Below are 17,500 nucleotides of genomic sequence, written 5' to 3'. Positions count from 1 at the left end.
GGAGAGACAGATGGAAACAGAGGAGGGAGGGAGGGAGAGACAGATGGGAACAGAGGGAGAGACAGATGGGGACAGAGGAGGGAGAGACAGATGGGGACAGAGGAGGGAGAGACAGATGGAAACAGAGGAGTGAGAGACAGATGGGGACAGAGGAGGGAGGGAGAAACAGATGGAAACAGAAGAGGGAGGGAGAGACAGATGGGATCAGAGGAGGGAGGGAGAGACAGATGGAAACAGAGGAGGGAGGGAGAGACAAATGGCAACAGAGGAGGGAGGGAGAGACAGATGGGGACAGAGGGAGAGACAGATGGGAACAGAGGAGGGAGGGAGGGACAGATGGGAACAGAGGAGGGAGGGAGGGACAGATGGAAACAGAGGAGGGAGGGAGAGACAGATGGAAACAGAGGAGGGAGGGAGAGAGATGGGAACAGAGGAGGGAGGGAGAGACAGATGGGGACAGAGGAGGGAGGGAGAGACAGATGGAAACAGAGGAGGGAGGGAGAGACAGATGGGATCAGAGGAGGGAGAGAGAGACAGATGGAATCAGAGGAGGGAGGGAGGGAGAGACAGATGGGATCAGAGGAGGGAGGGAGGGAGAGACAGATGGGAACAGAGGAGGGAGGGAGGGAGGGCGAGACAGATGGGATCAGAGGAGGGAGGGAGGGAGAGACAGATGGGAACAGAGGAGGGAGGGAGGGGAGAGACAGATGGGGACAGAGGAGGGAGAGACAGATGGGATCAGAGGAGGGAGGGATGGAGAGACAGATGGGGACAGAGGAGGGAGAGACAGATGGGATCAGAGGAGGGAGGGAGGAGAGACAGATGGGAACAGAGGAGGGAGGGAGGGAGAGACAGATGGGGACAGAGGAGGGAGAGACAGATGGGATCAGAGGAGGGAGGGAGAGACAGATGGGATTACACGTAAAATGGCCATAGGAAAAGTCTGGGTCTCTAGAGATTCAATACAAAACGACGCCACATTGACAGTAAACAGGACAGTTGTTTAGTTGGCGTTGGGAGTTATGAGATGGCTGCACAGGAAGCCTCTGAGGAACCCAGTATATTACACCAGTAGTAGACTAGCTACTGTTAGCACAGAGAAGACATTTTGGGCTGGTTTCCCGGACCCAGAATACCTGCTACTAATCTATCGCCTCCTCTTATCTCACAGCAACACATACACAGCCCTATTCAGAAGATATTGATTGATTGGCTGGCTGGCTGGCTGACTGGCTGGCTGGCTGACTGACTGGCTGGCAGGCTGGCTGGCTGACTGGCTGGCTGGCTGACTGGCTGGCTGGCTGACTGGCTGACTGGCAGGCTGGCTGGCAGGCTGGCTGGCAGGCTGGCTGGCTGGCTGGCTGGCTGACTGGCTAGCTGACTGGCTGACTTGCTGGCTGGCTGGCTGGCTGGCTGGCTGACTGGCTGGCTGGCAGGCTGGCTGGCAGGCTGGCTGGCTGGCTGGCTGATACACAGTGAGAATACATGGCAATACACAGTGAGAATACATGGCAATACACAGTGAGAATAATGAGCAGTTAACTAGCCTACATGCACTTTAGATGCATCATCAATGAAAACCATGATACTGTAAACAGGTAACAAGCCTTCGTCTCAGCAAACGGATTGAATGAAACGATCCCATGTATCTCTGTCCTCTGCAGTGTTCCTGTGTCCAGGTATCCTACGAGGCGTGTACCAGAGTGAACACCTGTTTGAGTCCTGGCTGGCTGGCTGGCTGGCTGACTGACTGACTGGCTGGCTGGCTGACTGGTTGACTGGTTTGAATTGATTGAATTGAAACGATCCCATGTATCTCTGTCCTCTGCAGTGTTCCTGTGTCCAGGTATCCTACGAGGCGTGTACCAGAGTGAACACCTGTTTGAGTCCGACCACCAATCAGGAGCCTGGTGTAAAGATCCATTCCAGGCCTCTGATAAGATTTACTACATGCCCTGGACTCCCTACCGCACGGACACTCTCACAGAGTACTCCTCCAAGGAGGACTTCATCGCAGGTCTGCACTTTACTAACAATTAGTTCACATTTATTGTTATTATAATGTTGGATTTTATACCTATTTTTTTATATATATATTTATTAAACTTGCTAATGGAAAGTGACTTTAATTAAAGGGACCAACTAGTGGTTAGAGTGTAGAGGTGGTAGGGTAGCCTAGTGGTTAGAGTGTAGAGGAGGTAGGGTAGCCTAGTGGTTAGAGTGTAGAGGTGGCAGGTTAGCCTAGTGGTTAGAGTGTAGAGGAGGTAGGGTAGCCTAGTGGTTAGAGTGTAGAGGTGGCAGGGTAGCCTAGTGGTTAGAGTGTAGAGGAGGTAGGGTATAGCCTAGTGGTTAGAGTGTAGAGGTGGTGGGGTAGCCTAGTGGTTAGAGTGTAGAGGTGGCAGGTAGCCTAGTGGTTAGAGTGTAGAGGTGGCAGGGTGGCCTAGTGGTTAGAGTGTAGAGGTGGTGGGGTAGCCTAGTGGTTAGAGTGTAGAGGTGGCAGGTAGCCTAGTGGTTAGAGTGTAGAGGAGGTAGTGGTTAGAGTGTAGAGGCGGTAGGGTAGCCTAGTGGTTAGAGTGTAGAGGAGGTAGGGTAGCCTAGTGGTTAGAGTGTAGAGGCGGTAGGGTAGCCTAGTGGTTAGAGTGTAGAGGTGGCAGGGTAGCCTAGTGGTTAGAGTGTAGAGGAGGTGGGGTAGCCTAGTGGTTAGAGTGTAGAGGAGGTAGTGGTTAGAGTGTAGAGGCGGTAGGGTAGCCTAGTGGTTAGAGTGTAGAGGAGGTAGGGTAGCCTAGTGGTTAGAGTGTAGAGGTGGCAGGTAGCCTAGTGGTTAGAGTGTAGAGGTGGTAGGGTAGCCTAGTGGTTAGAGTGTAGAGGTGGCAGGTAGCCTAGTGGTTAGAGTGTAGAGGCGACAGGGTAGCCTAGTGGTTAGAGTGTAGAGGTGGCAGGGTAGCCTAGTGGTTAGAGTGTAGAGGCAGCAGGTAGTTATGGTAGACTAGTGGTTAGAGTGTAGAGGAGGTAGGGTAGCCTAGTGGTTAGAGTGTAGAGGAGGTAGGGTAGCCTAGTGGTTAGAGTGTAGAGGAGGTAGGGTAGCCTAGTGGTTAGAGTGTAGAGGAGGTGGGGTAGCCTAGTGGTTAGAGTGTAGAGGTGGCAGGGTAGCCTAGTGGTTAGAGTGTAGAGGAGGCAGGGTAGCCTAGTGGTTAGAGTGTAGAGGAGGTGGGGTAGCCTAGTGGTTAGAGTGTAGAGGTGGTAGGGTAGCCTAGTGGTTAGAGTGTAGAGGAGGTGGGGTAGCCTAGTGGTTAGAGTGTAGAGGTGGTAGGGTAGCCTAGTGGTTAGAGTGTAGAGGAGGTGGGGTAGCCTAGTGGTTAGAGTGTAGAGGTGGTAGGGTAGCCTAGTGGTTAGAGTGTAGAGGTGGCAGGGTAGCCTAGTGGTTAGAGTGTAGAGGAGGTAGGGTAGCCTAGTGGTTAGAGTGTAGAGGAGGCAGGGTAGCCTAGTGGTTATCGTGTAGAGGTGGCAGGGTGCCTAGTGGTTAGAGTGTAGAGGCGGCAGGGTAGCCTAGTGGTTAGAGTGTAGAGGCGGCAGGGTAGCCTAGTGGTTAGAGTGTAGAGGAGGTAGGGTAGCCTAGTGGTTAGAGTGTAGAGGTGGCAGGGTAGCCTAGTGGTTAGAGTGTAGAGGTGGCAGGGTAGCCTAGTGGTTATAGTGTAGAGGCGGTAGGGTAGCCTAGTGGTTAGAGTGTAGAGGTGGTAGGGTAGCCTAGTGGTTAGAGTGTAGAGGTGGCAGGGTAGCCTAGTGGTTAGAGTGTAGAGGCGGCAGGGTAGCCTAGTGGTTAGAGTGTAGAGGTGGCAGGGTAGCCTAGTGGTTAGAGTGTAGAGGAGGTAGGGTAGCCTAGTGGTTAGAGTGTAGAGGAGGTAGGGTAGCCTAGTGGTTAGAGTGTAGAGGAGGCAGGGTAGCCTAGTGGTTAGAGTGTAGAGGAGGTAGGGTAGCCTAGTGGTTAGAGTGTAGAGGAGGTAGGGTAGCCTAGTGGTTAGAGTGTAGAGGTGGCAGGGTAGCCTAGTGGTTATAGTGTAGAGGAGGTAGGGTAGCCTAGTGGTTAGAGTGTAGAGGTGGCAGGGTAGCCTAGTGGTTATAGTGTAGAGGAGGTAGGGTAGCCTAGTGGTTAGAGTGTAGAGGAGGGTAGGGTAGCCTAGTGGTTAGAGTGTAGAGGAGGTAGGGTAGCCTAGTGGTTAGAGTGTAGAGGAGGTAGGGTAGCCTAGTGGTTAGAGTGTAGAGGTGGCAGGGTAGCCTAGTGGTTAGAGTGTAGAGGTGGCAGGTAGCCTAGTGGTTAGAGTGTAGAGGAGGTAGGGTAGCCTAGTGGTTAGAGTGTAGAGGGTGGTAGGGTAGCCTAGTGGTTAGAGTGTAGAGGTGGCAGGTAGCCTAGTGGTTAGAGTGTAGAGGAGGTAGGGTAGCCTAGTGGTTAGAGTGTAGAGGTGGCAGGGTAGCTAGTGGTTAGAGTGTAGAGGTGGCAGGGTAGCCTAGTGGTTAGAGTGTAGAGGTGGCAGGGTAGCCTAGTGGTTAGAGTGTAGAGGAGGTAGGGTAGCCTAGTGGTTAGAGTGTAGAGGTGGCAGGGTAGCCTAGTGGTTAGAGTGTAGAGGTTGGCAGGGTAGCCTAGTGGTTAGAGTGAAGAGGTGGCAGGGTAGCCTAGTGGTTAGAGTGTAGAGGGTGGTAGGGTAGCCTAGTGTTTAGAGTGTAGAGGTGGCAGGGTAGCCTAGTGGTTAGAGTGTAGAGGTGGCAGGGTAGCCTAGTGGTTAGAGTGTAGAGGTGGTAGGGTAGCCTAGTGGTTAGAGTGTAGAGGTGGTAGGGTAGCCTAGTGGTTAGAGTGTAGAGGTGGTAGGGTAGCCTAGTGGTTAGAGTGTAGAGGTGGCAGGGTAGCCTAGTGGTTTAGAGTGTAGAGGAGGTAGGGTAGCCTAGTGGTTAGAGTGTAGAGGTGGCAGGGTAGCCTAGTGGTTAGAGTGTAGAGGTGGCAGGGTAGCCTAGTGGTTAGAGTGTAGAGGTGGTAGGGTAGCCTAGTGGTTAGAGTGTAGAGGTGGCAGGGTAGCCTAGTGGTTAGAGTGTAGAGGTGGCAGGGTAGCCTAGTGGTTAGAGTGTAGAGGTGGTAGGGTAGCCTAGTGGTTAGAGTGTAGAGGTGGTAGGGTTAGCCTAGTGGTTAGAGTTGTAGAGGTGGCAGGGTAGCCTAGTGGTTAGAGTGTAGAGGAGGTAGGGTAGCCTAGTGGTTAGAGTGTAGAGGTGGCAGGGTAGCCTAGTGGTTAGAGTGTAGAGGAGGTAGGGTAGCCTAGTGGTTAGAGTGTAGAGGTGGTAGGGTAGCCTAGTGGTTAGAGTGTAGAGGTGGCAGGGTAGCCTAGTGGTTAGAGTGTAGAGGAGGTAGGGTAGCCTAGTGGTTAGAGTGTAGAGGTGGCAGGGTAGCCTAGTGGTTAGAGTGTAGAGGTGGTAGGGTAGCCTAGTGGTTAGAGTGTAGAGGTGGCAGGGTAGCCTAGTGGTTAGAGTGTAGAGGAGGTAGGGTAGCCTAGTGGTTAGAGTGTAGAGGAGGTAGGGTAGCCTAGTGGTTAGAGTGTAGAGGTGGTAGGGTAGCCTAGTGCTTAGAGTGTAGAGGAGGCAGGGTAGCCTAGTGGTTAGAGTGTAGAGGTGGTAGGGTAGCCTAGTGGTTAGAGTGTAGAGGAGGTAGGGTAGCCTAGTGGTTAGAGTGTAGAGGAGGCAGGTAGCCTAGTGGTTAGAGTGTAGAGGTGGCAGGGTAGCCTAGTGGTTAGAGTGTAGAGGAGGTAGGGTAGCCTAGTGGTTAGAGTGTAGAGGAGGTAGGGTAGCCTAGTGGTTAGAGTGTAGAGGTGGCAGGGTAGCCTAGTGGTTAGAGTGTAGAGGAGGTAGGGTAGCCTAGTGCTTAGAGTGTAGAGGAGGCAGGGTAGCCTAGTGGTTAGAGTGTAGAGGTGGCAGGGTAGCCTAGTGGTTAGAGTGTAGAGGCGGCAGGGTAGCCTAGTGGTTAGAGTGTAGAGGTGGTAGGGTAGCCTAGTGCTTAGAGTGTAGAGGAGGCAGGGTAGCCTAGTGGTTAGAGTGTAGAGGTGGTAGGGTAGCCTAGTGGTTAGAGTGTAGAGGAGGTAGGGTAGCCTAGTGGTTAGAGTGTAGAGGAGGTAGGGTAGCCTAGTGGTTAGAGTGTGGAGGTGGTAGGGTAGCCTAGTGGTTAGAGTGTAGAGGAGGTAGGGTAGCCTAGTGGTTAGAGTGTAGAGGTGGTAGGGTAGCCTAGTGGTTAGAGTGTAGAGGTGGTAGGGTAGCCTAGTGGTTAGAGTGTAGAGGCGGCAGGGTAGCCTAGTGGTTAGAGCGTTGGACTAGTAACCGGAAGGTTGCAAGTTCAAATCCCCGAGCTGACAAGGAACAAATCTGTCGTTCTGCCCCTGAACAGGCAGTTAACCCACTGTTCCTAGGCCGTCATTGAAAATAAGAATGTGTTCTTAACTGACTTGCCTGGTTAAATAAAGGTAAAATAAAAAATTATTACGTCAATATTAGATGTTTATCCATGTGTCTGAAACTTCAAATTTCAAACTTGTTGCAAATGTCAAATTCTTTAAGGAAAAGTTATTAACTCCAAGTGGTTAAGGTTTGGGCTTAAAACAAAAATTATCTAAAACAATTTTCTATTGCTGCATTCAAAAATGCATCCTTTTGCACCAGAGGCAGATCGTTACAACGACCGAGCAAAACCAAAACTTAACTTGAAGGTAACAGCGCTTACTGTTGCCCCTAGTGGCCGGTTTCCACATTGTCTCCTGACTTCCTCAGACATGGATGGACGTCGGACACTGCCTTGTATCACGGGGGGACCTGGCTGAGTTTCCCCAGAAACAGATTCGACCTAAGAAGTTCTTTAAATGGAGAATCTTGTTGTTTTTTTTGTCCTGGACGAGGTTTAATCTGTGTCTGGGGAAACTTCCCCTCGGGTGTTTTGAAAAAAAACCCGCTTCTAATTAAAATGTATTTGAATGTTATTGTTTACAGGACGACCGACGACCACGTACAAGCTGCCTCACCGCGTCGACGGGACAGGCTTCGTGGTCTACGACGGAGCTTTATTCTTCAACAAGGAGCGGACGCGCAACATCGTCAAATTCGACCTCCGCACGCGGATCAAGAGCGGCGAGGCCATCATCGCCAACGCCAACTACCACGACACGTCGCCGTACCGCTGGGGCGGCAAGTCGGACATTGACCTCGCCGTCGACGAAATCGGCCTCTGGGTTTTGTACGCCACGGAGACGAACAACGGACGCATCGTGGTCTCGCAGCTCAACCCTTACACGCTCCGCATCGAAGGGTCCTGGGACACCACCTACGACAAGCGGACCGCCTCCAACGCCTTCATGGTGTGCGGTGTGCTCTACGTGGTGAAAAGCGTCTACGAGGACGACGACAACGAGGCCACAGGGAACAAGATAGATTATATGTACAGCACCACCCAGAGTAAAGAAACCTTTGTGTCCATCCTGTTCCCGAACTCTTACCAGTACATAGCAGCAGTGGACTACAATCCCAGAGACAATCTGCTGTACGTCTGGAACAACTACCACGTAGTGAAATACTTACTGGACTTCGGGAACAACGACAACAGATTGGGTAGGTGGAATGTTCATCTACTTTTCTCTTCGTCTTTCCTTTCTTTCTTTCTTCTTAAAACTCTTGGTTTTTCTAGGTTTGACTGGCTAGGTGGAATATTAATCTCTCTAGAGACTACTTTAGTTCTGTAGGTTTGTGTAATGGACAGTCTCTAGACTATAGTTCTGTAGGTTTGTGTAATGGACAGTCTCTAGACTATAGTTCTGTAGGTTTGTGTAATGGACAGTCTCTAGACTATAGTTCTGTAGGTTTGTGTAATGGACAGTCTTTAGACTACTATAGTTCTGTAGGTGTGTGTAATGGACAGTCTCTAGACTACTTGTGTAATGGACAGTCTCTAGACTAATTTAGTTCTGTAGGTTTGTGTAATCGACAGTCTCTAGACTAATTTAGTTATGTAGGTGTGTGTAATGGACAGTCTCTAGACTTCTTTCGTTCTGTGGGTGTGTGTAATGGACAGTCTCTAGACTACTTGTGTAATGGACAGTCTCTAGACTAATTTAGTTCTGTAGGTTTGTGTAAATGACAGTCTCTTGACTCATTTAGTTATGTAGGTGTGTGTAATGGACAGTCTCTAGACTACTTTAGTTATGTAGGTGTGTGTAATGGACAGTCTCTAGACTATAGTTCTGTGGGTGTGTGTAATGGACAGTCTCTAGACTATAGTTCTGTGGGTTTGTGTAATGGACAGTCTCTAGACTACTATAGTTCTGTGGGTTTGTGTAATGGACAGTCTCTAGACTTCTTTAGTAATGGACAGTCTCAAGACTATAGTTCTGTGGGTTTGTGTAATGGACAGTCTCGAGACTATAGTTCTGTGGGTTTGTGTAATGGACAGTCTCTAGACTTCTTTAGTAATGGACAGTCTCAAGACTATAGTTCTGTGGGTTTGTGTAATGGACAGTCTCGAGACTATAGTTCTGTGGGTGTGTGTAATGGACAGTCTCTAGACTACTATAGTTCTGTGGGTTTGTGTAATGGACAGTCTCGGGACTATAGTTCTGTGGGTGTGTGTAATGGACAGTCTCTAGACTACTATAGTTCTGTGGGTGTGTGTAATGGACAGTCTCTAGACTACTATAGTTCTGTGGGTTTGTGTAATGGACAGTCTCGGGACTATAGTTCTGTGGGTGTGTGTAATGGACAGTCTCGAGACTATAGTTCTGTGGGTGTGTGTAATGGACAGTCTCTAGACTTCTTTAGTAATGGACAGTTTCTAGACTTTAGCTCAGAGGGAGGGAACAGTCTTGTGGTAGTTTTTTTTATCTCTCTCTCTATCTCTCTAACCCCCCCCTCTCTCTCTCTCTCCATCTCTCTCTCTCTCTCCCTCTCTCTCTCTCACTATCTCCCCCTCTCTGTCTCTCACTATCTCCCCCCTCTCTCTCCATCTCTCTCTCTCTCTCTCTCTCTCTCTCTCTCTCTCTCTCTCCCTCTCTCCCCGACTCTTTCTCTCGCTCTCTCTCACTGTCTCCTGTCTCTCTCTCTCTCTCTTGCTTTCTTGCTCTCTCTCCTGTCTCTCTCACTCTCCCTCCCCCTCCCTCCCTCGCCCAACCTAGCCCAGTAGAGTACATTACTCTTAAATGGACTAGGGCCCTGGAGAGTCTTAGGGGGGAGTGAGTGATTCCTTCCCAGAGACAGGCACTCTCAGATTGGGGTATAAGAGCAGGCCTACCCCTGCTCTGGATATCCCTGGAGGTCTAAGCTACACTATCTAGCCGGTGTAATTGACTCTAACACCTTATCACGGTGTCGGCAACTCGGTTCAGTCTCTCTTTATTAAATGATGGTTGAATTAATGCATGCTTTTACACACATTTAGGAGACACTACAAGAAATTATTGGAGGAAGGGGAGAGAGGGATGGAGAGGGAGGGTTGGAGAGGGAGGGTTGGAGAGGGAGGGATGGAGAGGAAGGGGAGAGAGGGAGGGATGGAGAGGAAGGGGAGAGAGGGGTGGAGAATGAGTGATGGAGAGGGAGAGTTGGAGAGGAAGGGGAGAGAGGGATGGAGAAGGAGGGATGGAGAAGGGAGGGTTGGAGAGGGAGGGATGGAGAGGAAGGGGAGAGAGGGAGGGATGGAGAGGAAGGGGAGAGAGGGGTGGAGAATGAGTGATGGAGAGGGAGAGTTGGAGAGGAAGGGGAGAGAGGGATGGAGAAGGAGGGATGGAGAAGGGAGGGTTGGAGAGGGAGGGTTAGAGAGGAAGGGGAGAGAGGGATGGAGAGGGTTGGAGAGGAAGGGGAGAGAAGGATGGAGAGGGAGGGTTGGAGAGGAAGGGGAGAGAGGGGTGGAGAAGGAGGGTTGGAGAGGGAGAGTTGGAGAGGGAGGGTTGGAGAGGGAGGGTTGGAGAGGAAGGGGAGAGAGGGGTGGAGAAAGAGGGATGGAGAGGGAGAGTTGGAGAGTAAGGGGAGAGAGGGATGGAGAAGGAGGGATGGAGAGGGAGGGTTAGAGTGGAAGGGGAGAGAGGGGTGGAGAAGGAGGGTTGGAGAGGGAGAGTTGGAGAGGAAGGGGAGAGAGGGGTGGAGAAGGAGGGTTGGAGAGGGAGAGTTGGAGAGGGAGGGTTGGAGAGGGAGGGTTGGAGAGGAAGGGGAGAGAGGGGTGGAGAAAGAGGGATGGAGAGGGAGAGTTGGAGAGTAAGGGGAGAGAGGGATGGAGAAGGAGGGATGGAGAGGGAGGGTTAGAGAGGAAGGGGAGAGAGGGGTGGAGAAGGAGGGTTGGAGAGGGAGAGTTGGAGAGGAAGGGGAGAGAGGGATGGTGAAGGACGGATGGAGAGGGAGGGATGGAGAGGTTGGGGAGAGAGGGGTGTTGAAGGAGGGATGGAGAGGGAGAGTTGGAGAGGAAGGGGAGAGAGGGGTGGTGAAGGAGGGATGGAGAGGGAGAGTTGGAGAGGAAGGGGAGAGAGGGGTGGTGAAGGAGGGATGGAGAGGGAGGGTTGGAGAAAGGGAGTTATGGGAAGAGGACTCCAGAAGAGGACTGGCCACCCCACATAGCCTGGTTCCTCTCTAGGGTTCTTCCTAGGTTTTGGCCTTTCAGGGAGTTTTTCCTAGCCACTGTGCTTCTACACCTGCATTGCTTCCTGCTTGGGGTTTTAGGCTGGGTTTCTGTACAGCACTTTGAGATATCAGCTGATGTACGAAGGCTTTATAAATACATTTGATTTGATTTGATGGGAGCAAGGTAAAGAGGGGTGAGGGAAGGCAGGTGGGAGGGAAAGAGGGAGGGAGGGAAAGAGGGATGAGGGAAGGTGGGTGGGAGGGAGGGAGGGAAATAGGGATGAGGGAAGGTGGGTGGGAGGGAAAGAGGGATGGAAACAGTGTTCTCGGAGATCTCTGTGTTTTATAATGGAGACTTGTATGTCTACAGGAGCTTTTAGAGATGATCAATGGAGATTAAATGGAGCGAACAACCTACCAAACACACACACTCACACACACTACACACTCACTGCTGAGAAGGGGATGATAACTACAACCAATAGCTGTTCTGCTGTGCTCTGTTCTGCTGTGCTCTGTTCTGCTCTGTTCTGTTCTGCTCTGTTCTGTTCTGCTATGTTCTGTTCTGCTCTGTTCTACTCTGTTCTGTTCTACTCTGTTCTGTTCTGTTCTACTCTGTTCTGTTCTGTTCTACTCTGTTCTGCTCTGTTCTGTTTAACTCTGTTCTGTTCTGCTCTGTTCTGTTCTACTCTGTTCTACTCTGTTCTGATCTACTCTGCTCTGCCTTGTTCTGTTTTACTCTGTTCTGTTGTACTCTGTTCTGCTCTGTTCTGTTGTACTCTGTTCTGCTCTGTTCTGATCTGTTCTGTTCTGTTCTGCTCTGTTCTGCTTTGTTCTGTTCTACTCTACTCTGATCTGTTTTATTCTGTTATGCTCTGTTCTGTTCTGCTCTGTTCTGTTCTACTCTACTCTACTCTGTTCTGCTCTGTTCTGTTCTGTTCTGTTCTGTTCTGTTCTGCTCTGCTCTGTTTCTACTCTGTTCTGTTCTGTTCTGCTTTACTCTGTTCTGTTTTACTCTGTTCTGTTCTGTTCTGCTCTGTTCTGTTCTACTCCTGTTCTGCTCTGCTCTGTTCTGCTTTAATCTGTTCTGTTCTGTTCTGCTCTGTATTGTTCTGTTCTGTTCTGCTCTGTTTGCTCTGTTCTGTTCTGCTCTGTTCTGTTTCTGCTCTGTTCTGTTCTACTCTGTTCTGTTCTGTTCTACTCTGTTCTGCCTGTTCTGTTTACTCTGTTCTATTCTACTCTGTTCTACTCTGTTCTGTTCTGTTCTACTCTGTTCTGCTCTGTTCTGTTTAACTCTGTTCTGTTCTGTTCTGCTCTGTTCTGTTCTGTTCTACTCTGTTCTGATCTACTCTGCTCTGCCTTGTTCTGTTTACTCTGTTCTGTTTTACTCTGTTTTGTTCTACTCTGTTCTGCTCTGTTCTGTTCTGATCTGTTCTGCTCTGTTCTGCTTTGTTCTGTTCTTACTCTACTCTGTTCTGTTTTACTCTGTTATGCTCTGTTCTGTTGTGCTCTGTTCTGTTCTGTCTGCTCTACTCTGTTCTGCTCTGTTCTGTTCTGCTCTACTCTGTTCTGCTCTGTTCTGTTCTGCTCTGTTCTGTTCTGCTTTACTCTGTTCTGTTTTACTCTGTTCTGTTCTGCTCTGTTCTGTTCTACTCTGTTCTGCTCTGCTCTGTTCTGCTTTACTCTGTTCTGTTCTACTCTAGGGCCCAGAGTTGTTCTGGAGTTGTTCCTAACCAGGAAGAAGTCTAGAGTTTAACTAGGGCCCAGAATTGTTCTGGAGTTGTTCCTAACCAGGAAGAAGTCTAGAGTTATAACCAGGGCCCAGAATTGTTCTGGAGTTGTTCCCTAACCAGGAAGAAGTCTAGAGTTTAACCAGGGCCCAGAGTTGTTCCTGGTCAGTGACAATCTCCAGGCGCAAGACATCAGAGTTGCGAAAAGCAGAACCAAACCCCACTTCTATAGTGCCTATACATTACAAGTCTGCCCTATTTAGTGAATGGGATATGATTTAAGACACACACTCCTAGACTAACTACGGTTATCTGTGTATCGTCAGTCCAAACAGATCTCTGTGCCTTTGTAATGCTGAACTCATAGACTTCCTGCAGCACAAAGACAGTGTCGTCAATTGAAATGCAGATCTCCCATCTCCTCTGATGGCTGAGCCGTCCTCTCTCCTGTTTCAGTTGTTTTCCCTCTTTATGGAGCTTCTTTGACTCTGTGTCTCTCTACACATTACTAACCTGCACTATACTATACTATACTATACCATACTATACTATACTATACTATACCATACTATACTATACTATACTATAGCATACTATGCTATACTATACTATACTACACTACAATATACTATACTATAATGTACTATACTATACTACACTATAATATACTATACTATACTATACTATAATATAATGTACTATACTATACTACACAATACTATACTACACTATAACATACTATACTATACTATACTATACTATATTACGCCACGCTATACTATACTATACCATATTATACTATACTATAACATACTATACTATACTATACTACAATGCACTATACAATACTATGCGACACTATACTATGCTATACTATACTACACTATACTATACTATAATATACTATACCATACCATACTATGCTATATACTATAATATACTATACTATGAACTACCTCAGCTGAGGAATATACTATACTATAATATACTATACCATACTATGATATACTATACTATCATATACTATACTATGAACTGCCTCAGCTGAGGAATATACTATACTATATTATAATATGATATACTATAATATGCTTATACTATATACCATACTATACTATGCTGTGCTATACTACACCAATACCTATACTATAATATGATTATACTATACTGCACTATGCTATACCATACTATACTATACTGCACTATGCTATACCATACTATATAATCCAATACTGTGCCATACTATAATATGATATAATATACTGCACTATGCTATACCATAATATACTATACTGCACTATGCTATACCATACTATAATATACCATAATATGCTATACTATACTATCCTATAATATAATATAATATGCTATACTATATGCCATACTATACCATACTATACTATGCTGTGCTATACTATACCAATACTATACTATAATATGATATACTATACCGCACTATACTATACCATACTATACTGCACTATACTATACAATACTGTGCCATACTATAATATGATATAATATACTGCACTATGCTATACCATACTATACCATAATATGATATGCTATACTATACTATCCCTATAATATAATATAATATAATATGCTATACTATAGCCATACTATACCATACTACTATGCTGTGCTATACTATACCAATACTATACTATAATATGATATACTATACCGCACTGTGCGATACCATACTATACCATAATATGCTATAACTGTACTGTACTATAATGCACTATACTGCACTTGACTGCACTATGCTATACCATACTATACATAATATGCTATACTGTACTGTACTATAATGCACTATACTGCACTTGACTGCACTATGCTATACTATTCTATACTATGCTATAGTACACGGTACTATATTGTACTATACTATAATGTAGTGTACAGTAGTACTATGCTACTATACAAAACTACACTATACTACACACCTATAGTTATACTACTATACTGTCCCATACCTTTTATAGTGTACAACTATTCCTTTACTATATACTATACTATAATGTTTCTGTACTACCTAATTACACCAGTGTACTATACTTCTATTCTATTCTATACAATAATGCTTTTAATATACCGCTATACTATGATATACCGCATGCCATCCCATACTAATCATACTATACTACTATACTATACAACTGTTCGATACATATTATACGATACTATACAGCTATACAATACTATCCCTAATACTGGGTTATACTATAATATATTATATTATACGGATACCCAAATCTACTATATTTGTACTATACTATATTGTACTGTGATCCTCCCCCTCTCCTCTCCTCTGTCTCTCTCCTCCTCTCTCTTCTCTCGTTTTAGTGAGGCCTACAGTTAGCATGCCTGATGTATTAGATGAAATATGTAAATTATTGATCAGCCTGCACCGCTACAAAGGTGTGTGTGTGTGTGTGTGTGTGTCTACTACAGACTTTAACAGCCTCAAAGGTTTCTCGTCACAAATGATACAATTGTTTCATTCCAGACAATTCTAAATAGCTAGGTAGTGGTTTAGTGGGTTAACCTCTGAATAAATACGACCACAACACACACACACACACACACACACAACACCACACACACACACACACCACCACACACACCACACACACACACACACACACACATCCTCACGACATTTCAAACATTGGTATTAAATGAGGAGCAATGTGACACATTAGGAAATGGGTATACGGTACGGAATCTCATGGTGAATAATGGCAGATGATGGCAATCCTTCGGCCTGTGAGTCCACAATTGGCAACCCTATTCCCTAGGTAGGCACTACAGAGGGAACATGGTGTCCATTTCAGAGCCTTGGTCCAACGTGTTGCACTTATAGAGGGAACAGTGTGCCATTTCAGAGCTTGGTCCATGTTGTTGCACTACAGAGGGAAGCAGGTGGTATCATTTCAGAGCCTTGGTCCCTAGTTGTTGTATTATATAGGGAAAAGGGATGCCATTTCAGAGCCTTGGTCCATAGTGTTTGTATATTAGGGAACAGGGTTGCCCTTTCAGGTCCATAGTGTTGTATTATATAGTGGAGGAACAGGGTGCCTATTTCAGAAGATCTGGTCCATATGTGTATGTATTATATAGGGGAACAGGGGTGAGCCATTTCAGGTCCATAGTGTTGTATTATATAGGGAAACAGGGTGCCATTTCAGAGCCTTGGTCCATAGTGTTGTATTATATAGGGAACAGGGTGCCATTATTCAGAGCTTGGTCCATAGTGTTGTATTATATAGGGAAAGGGTGCCATTTCAGAGCCTTGTCCATAGTGTTGTATTATATAGGGAACAGGGTGCCATTTCAGAGCCTTGGTCCATAGTGTTGTATTATATAGGGAACAGGGTGTCATTTCAGAGCCTTGGTCCATAGTGTTGTATTATATAGGGAACAGGGTGCCATTTCAGAGCCTTGGTCCATAGTGTTGTATTATAGAGGGAACAGGGTGCCATTTCAGAGCCTTGGTCCATAGTGTTGTATTATATAGGGAACAGGATGCCATTTCAGAGCCTTGGTCCATAGTGTTGTATTATATAGGGAACAGGGTGCCATTTCAGACCCTTGGTCCATAGTGTTGTATTATATAGGGAACAGGGTGCCATTTCAGGTCCATAGTGTTGTATTATAGAGGGAACAGGGTGTCATTTCAGAGCCTTGGTCCATAGTGTTGTATTATATAGGAACAGGGTGCCATTTCAGAGCCTTGGTCCATAGTGTTGTATTATATAGGGAACAGGGTGCCATTTCAGGTCCATAGTGTTGTATTATATAGGGAACAGGGTGCCATTTCAGAGCCTTGGTCCATAGTGTTGTATTATATAGGGAACAGGGTGCCATTTCAGGTCCATAGTGTTGTATTATATAGGGAACAGGGTGCCATTTCAGAGCCTTGGTCCATAGTGTTGTATTATATAGGGAACAGGGTGCCATTTCAGAGCCTTGGTCCATAGTGTTGTATTATATAGGGAACAGGGTGCCATTTCAGAGCCTTGGTCCATAGTGTTGTATTATATAGGGAACAGGGTGCCATTTCAGAGCCTTGGTCCATAGTGTTGTTATAATAGGGAACAGGGTGTCATTTCAGAGCCTTGGTCCATAGTGTTGTATTATATAGGGAACAGGGTGCCATTTCAGAGCCTTGGTCCATAGTGTTGTATTATAGAGGGAACAGGGTGCCATTTCAGAGCCTTGGTCCATAGTGTTGTATTATATAGGGAACAGGATGCCATTTCAGAGCCTTGGTCCATAGTGTTGTATTATATAGGGACAGGGTGCCATTTCAGACCCTTGGTCCATAGTGTTGTATTATATAGGGAACAGGGTGCCATTTCAGGTCATAGTGTTGTATTATAGAGGGAACAGGGTGTCATTTCAGAGCCTTGGTCCATAGTGTTGTATTATAGAGGGAACAGGGTGCCATTTCAGAGCCTTGGTCCATAGTGTTGTATTATATAGGGAACAGGGTGCCATTTCAGAGCCTTGGTCCATAGTGTTGTATTATAGAGGGAACAGGGTGCCATTTCAGGTCCATAGTGTTATATTTAGAGGGAACAGGGTACATTTCAGAGAGCCTTGGTCCATAGTGTTGTATTATATAGGGAACATGGTGCCATTTCAGACCCTTGGTCCATAGTGTTGTATTATATAGGGAACAGGGTGCCATTTCAGGTCCATAGTGTTGTTATATAGAGGGAACAGGGTACCATTTCAGAGCCTTGGTCCATAGTGTTGTATTATATAGGGAACAGGGTGCCATTTCAGAGCCTTGGTTAATAGTGTTGTATTTATAGGGAACAGGGTGCCATTTCAGAGCCTTGGTTAATAGTGTTGTATTATATAGGAAAGGGGTGCCATTCAGAGCCTGGTTAATAGTGTTGCACTACAGAGGGAACAGGGTGCCATTTCAGAGCCTTGGTTAATAGTGTTGCACTACAGAGGGAACAGGGGTGCCATTTCAGAGCCTTGGTTAATAGTGTTGCACTACAGAGGGAACAGGTGACATTTTCAGAGACTTGGTTAATAGTGTTGAATACAGAGGGAAACAGGGTGCCATTTCAGAGCCTTGGTTAATAGTGTTGCAACTACAGAGGGAACAGGGTGCCATTCAGAGCCTT

The 17,500-nt window shown here is 46.8% G+C and overlaps 1 protein-coding gene across 1 annotated transcript in view; it reads left to right on the top strand.

The window, feature by feature from the left end:
• The window catches only part of LOC109885970 (adhesion G protein-coupled receptor L3-like), a gene marked incomplete at its 3' end in the record, with an annotated part of 20,040 nt that extends 12,414 nt beyond the window's left edge, over positions 1-7,626 (top strand). The window contains exons 3-4 of the mRNA XM_031818125.1: positions 1,832-2,017; positions 7,012-7,626. Of these exons, the coding sequence (XP_031673985.1) occupies positions 1,951-2,017; positions 7,012-7,626 (682 nt within the window). The remainder of the gene's footprint in view (positions 1-1,831; positions 2,018-7,011) is intronic.
• Between the last annotated feature and the right edge of the window lie 9,874 nt (positions 7,627-17,500).

Source organism: Oncorhynchus kisutch, unplaced genomic scaffold (assembly GCF_002021735.2).
Source record: "Oncorhynchus kisutch isolate 150728-3 unplaced genomic scaffold, Okis_V2 scaffold1263, whole genome shotgun sequence".
Taxonomy (NCBI): Eukaryota; Metazoa; Chordata; class Actinopteri; order Salmoniformes; family Salmonidae; genus Oncorhynchus; species Oncorhynchus kisutch.
The sequence above is the reverse complement of the archived record's forward strand: the minus strand, read 5'-3'. Positions and strand labels throughout refer to the sequence as shown.